The sequence below is a fragment of the Chrysochloris asiatica genome, unplaced genomic scaffold (assembly GCF_000296735.1).
Source record: "Chrysochloris asiatica unplaced genomic scaffold, ChrAsi1.0 scaffold00035, whole genome shotgun sequence".
Taxonomy (NCBI): Eukaryota; Metazoa; Chordata; class Mammalia; order Afrosoricida; family Chrysochloridae; genus Chrysochloris; species Chrysochloris asiatica.
In genome coordinates this window covers 10,981,360-10,986,487 of record NW_006408553.1, presented here as the reverse complement: position 1 = coordinate 10,986,487, position 5,128 = coordinate 10,981,360, and the positions used below count along the sequence as shown (strand labels likewise).

Genomic DNA, 5,128 nt, shown 5'->3' with positions numbered 1-5,128 from the left:
ATATGTATAAGTTGTTAATTCTATATTTTTACACTAATATATGAAGATATGTTGTTGTTATGTGCCGTGGAGTCGATTCCTACTCATAGCGACCCTGTACAGGGTTTCCGAGGCTGTAAATCTTTACTGGAGCAGAAAGCCTCATCTTTCTCCCACGGAACAGCTGGTAGTTTCAAACTGCTGACCTTGAGGTTTGTAACCCGACTCGTAACCACTACGCTACCAGAGCTCCTTATATGAAAATATAGTCATATTTTATTTGTTGATCTTATTTTGTGGGGAAAATACTGTGTGTGTGTTTGTGTTTGTCTATCTATCAATGCATATGTATGTATGAAACAGAAAAGCCCTTAGCAGTGAGGAGTGGTATTGAATTATGAATGAGAACTCTTCATTATATATAATTTTATTTTATCAAAAACATATATGATTGTTTTATTTTAAAATAAAACTTAATATTAAACTTTTGCTGTGTAGGAGTCCCTGAATGGTACAAACAGTTAATACACTTGGTCACTAACTGAAAATTTAAAAGGTTGGATCTACCCAGAAGCATCTCAACAGAAAGATCTGGTGACCTACTTCCAAAAATTCAACCATAAAAAACTGTATGGCTCTGTCATGAGTCATAGTCGAATCTATGGCAATTTGTTTTTTTATTGATAAGTGAAAGAGTAAATAATATGGAAACACCCCATGCTACAAACAGAAAACACTGCTTATAAATTTTTATTTCATTGCCGTTTTTAATATTTTCTATTCCATGCATGTTATTTTATTTTGTAAAAATGTATTAACTATGAAATTAAATACCAGTGACTGATCAATAGTATCCAATGTTGAAGAGACAAGGATAAGAAACCAAAGTGGCCAAGACAATTGACAATTATTTTATAAAAATAGTTTATATAGAAAATACAGTGCATAAATAGAATGATAGTGAATGCAGATATTTTCAAAATAACTAAATGTGAGAATGTTTGTGAAAAAAATGTTAATTTATTCCAATGATGTGAATTCAATGACCATAACTTAATTGGATAACGGATTTAGAAAGACGATTGGGGGTGACAAGAATTGATTAGAATCATTAGTAGGTAGTAGCCAGAATTAGACACCCATTTTGGTAGTGATTCTGTCACTCACATTATTTTATTGTCAAAATTTTCACTTCTTTTTCTGATCTATTTCCCATATGTTGCCAAATGCTATTGGTTTCAACACAGAGCAACTCTGTATAGACTTAACACATTTAAGAAAAGTAGCAATTTTATAAATGGAATTATATATTTATATTATATGTTGTTGTTGTTGTTATGTGCTGTGGAGTCGGTTCCGACTCATAGCCTCATTCCGAGGGAGCAGAAAGTCTCATCTTTCTCACATGTAACAGCTGGTAGTTTCGACCTGTTGACCTTGCGGTTTACATCCCGATTTATAGCCACTACGCTACCAGATGAGAAATAATATTATTTTAATGGTGATTATATGTTTTTGTTGTTTCAGATATGCAATAACTTTGGTAATTGCCAATGCTATCCAGGCTATAGGCCTCCGGATTGTGAATACCAGATTGGTTCGCCAGGGGGCAGTATTGATGATGGAAATGTTCAGAAATCAGGTGAGATTTTCTCAGGAAATTCAAATTTAATCAATTCAGATAAATTAGTTAGATTTTCAATAAATATCATAATATAAATTCAAGAAGACTTTTAAAAGAATTAATAAATAAACAAGTTTTTTTCTATAGTACTGGAAATCTTACGTTGTTTTTAAGTGCTTGTCATGTCCTGACACACAGCAATCCTGTATAGGGTTTCTGAGGAGCGACTCATGGATTTGAACCATAAATTTTGCGATTAGCTGGCTAGTGCTTATCCTACAGCATTAATAAAAACTGTAGCATGAAGTGTTGATTCTAAATGAAGTTTGTAAAACATGTATGATAAAATATTAGTATGTATATTTGTTATGAAATAATAGCTAGTCAAATCTTTGAGTGATGCAGTACATACTTGTATTTATTTATTTATTGTCCCTAAAAAAGAAAGACACGTTTAATAGGTTATTCATAGCTAAAATCTATATATAATCAATATAAATCACCAGATGATAGATTAAAAAACAACAACAACAACCAAAAAAAAACCTATGGTATACCCATACAGAAGAATGCTATGGAAAATTAAAAAGAAAAACATTATTATTATATGTACCAACATGTATGAATCTCAAAATTGAAATTAAGTGGAAGAGACAGAGTAAATAGGTATATATCTTACCATTCTATTTATAAATCTAGAAAATTCAAGCTACTTTATGACAGAATACAGATCAGTGGCTGGCTATATGGGGAAATGGCAGAGGGAACAAGAAGGAGCTTTTGTGGTCCATAATGTATTTATTATTTTGATTTTCATGGGTGAATAAATATAACAACATCTATCAAAGTACACAGATTCCTGGTGTGGCGCTGTGGGTTAATACGCCAGATTGGAAAGCCGTTTGAACTGCAAAGTCGGCGGTTCAAGCTCACCAGATGCTCCTCAGCAACCTTATACAGGTGGTCGCTATGGGTCGGAACCAACTCGATGGCACTTAACAACAACAACAACAACAACATAAAAGTACACACCTTTATTATGGGCAGTTTATTATATGTCAGTCATATTTCAATAAAACTATTACAATAATAAAAATTTTAGAGAATAATGTATAAAGAAAATATTCACAATATTTTGTTGTAATAATAAACACATTTATATATCTAATAAAAGCACATTACATCAAATGGAGAAAACCACCATAACAGGTCAAAATAAGCATTTAAAAATTGGTTGATTACCATTGGGTATATGCATTAAGCAAATCTCATTCAACTGTACAGATAAAATGTTTGCATTTCACAGTATGTAAACAAGAACTGGACTCCTGATGCGGTGTTATAGGATCAGCACTGAACTGTAAACACATCCTAAACTGAGAAAATAAATTTGTTCATTAAAGCCACCCACTTGTGGCATTTCTATTGTAGCAGCACTAGATAGCTAAGACAGTTTACAGTTTAGATAACATATAAATGTTGCTAAATAAAAGTAACAATTACAGAAATCAGAATAGTGGTAATCTTGGGAGTAGAGTAATGATTAACAAACATCCTGAGCGATCTTTTGGGATTCTATCAGGGCTCATTTTGAGACCAGGAAAGAGGATATACATGCATTGATTTTGCTAATTAATTGCTAATTGTTCTAGTATATTTATATCTATGTAATTATTGATTAAGGAGCTCTGGTAGCATAGTGGTTACGAATCGGGCTGCGAACCGCAAGGTCAGCAGTTTGAAACTACCAGCTGTTCCGCGGGAGACAGATAAGGCTTTCTGCTCCCATAAACATTTACAGCCTCGGAAACCCTGTACAGGGTCGCTATGAGTAGGAATCGACTCCACGGCACATAACCACCATCCACCAATTATTGATTGGAGTCCTGGTGTGGTACTGTGGGTTAATGCGCCAGACTGCAAAGCCGTTTGAACTATAAGATCGATGGTTCAAGCTCACCAGTGACTCTTTGGAAACCCAATACAGGGTCGCTACAGGTCGGAACCTACTCGGCGGCACTTAACAACAATAACAACAACAACAAATTATTGATCGGATGATACTTCAACTTTTAAAAGTGTGTAAGGAATACAGGATATAAAATCCTCATATAATACCAAAGAATAGACACAAAGACAGACACGTATACACATACATTAAGGATCTCTGATAGCGTAGTGGTTATGAATCAGGCTGTGAACCGCAAGATCAGCAGTTCGAAACTATCAGCGGTTCTGCAGGAGAAAGATGAGGCGTTCTGCTCCCATAAAGATTTACAGCCTTGGAAACCCTGTGCAGGATCACTATGAGTTGGAACCGACTCCAGGGTACTTAACAACAACAACAATACTTATACATTATGGGTATATATTGTTTTTAAGTGCTGTCAACTCGGTTCCAACCTACAGCGACCTTCTATAGGGTTTCCGAGGATTGGCTGTTAACCTTGAACCTCTGACCTTGCGAGTCAAATCGACTTTACAGTCTAGCACATTAACTCACATATATATGATATATAAGTATAGATACAGATCAGATTTTTTGTATGCATAAGTTATAAATACTGAAATACTGTGTGGAAAACACGAGTCTTTAAATGCAGCTTCCTCCAAGGGGAGAAGAGATTTGACTTCCCATGGGAGGGAGAAGGGGGCTTCTCGTAGTCTATTTGTTCTGAATTTTAAAAGTTCATTTCATGCCAATATATTAAATTAGCACTATGAGAAGCTTGTATATGGTGGTGATGGTGGTGTACCATGAAATCCGTCCAACTCATAGTGACCATTGATAGGATTATCGAGGCTGTAAATCTTTACAGTAGCAGAAAGCCTCTTCTTTCTCCCAGGAACTGCTGGTAGTTTCGAACTGCTGGCCATAAGATTAGCAGCTCCATTCGTAAGCACTATGCTACTAGAACTCCTTATTTGAACAATACGCTTGAAAAACGTATGAAATCTATGTAAAAGTATCATTGTACTTGTTAGATTATGAATCCATACATTCTTTTATTTTTTCTACAATAGCCTAAAATATATTAAGATTTGTATTATGCTACATTATATATAAAAGATTAAATTGAAATAAATGCAAATGTAGTTAAATACTTAGGAAATCCTCACTGAGTCTGATATGCTTCATTTCTAGATACGTTTGTCACTAAGAGAGACCATAGTTCACATCAGAACTGGTTCATTCTCAGTTTCTACATTTCTCTGCCCTTTTTAATAACTTTCATCATTGTGATCATAAAGCGAAATGAAATGAGAAAATCATGGAACAGAGAGGAAGTAGAATATGAAGGGTAAATATAATATATGTAATTAATTTACTCATTGATATTGTATTGATCATAAGTCAGTGTCTAACTTTTATAGTTACAGCATTTGTTATATTTATTTCTGCTGTTGGTGGTGGTGGTTGGCTTTGAGTCAGCTCTTACTCATAATGACTTAATGCTTAACAAAATGAGATATCCTGACCATCTCCACGACTCTTGCTTGGCATGTACATGACTGTGGTTAATG

The 5,128-nt window shown here is 34.4% G+C and overlaps 1 protein-coding gene across 1 annotated transcript in view; it reads left to right on the top strand.

Annotated features, from left to right (window-relative positions):
• Window positions 1-4,909, top strand: part of LOC102832847 (disintegrin and metalloproteinase domain-containing protein 18-like) — a 197,331-nt gene extending 192,422 nt beyond the window's left edge. The window contains exons 17-18 of the mRNA XM_006859991.1: window positions 1,507-1,621; window positions 4,749-4,909. Coding sequence (XP_006860053.1) covers window positions 1,507-1,621; window positions 4,749-4,909 — 276 coding nt within the window. The remainder of the gene's footprint in view (window positions 1-1,506; window positions 1,622-4,748) is intronic.
• Window positions 4,910-5,128: the final 219 nt, after the last annotated feature.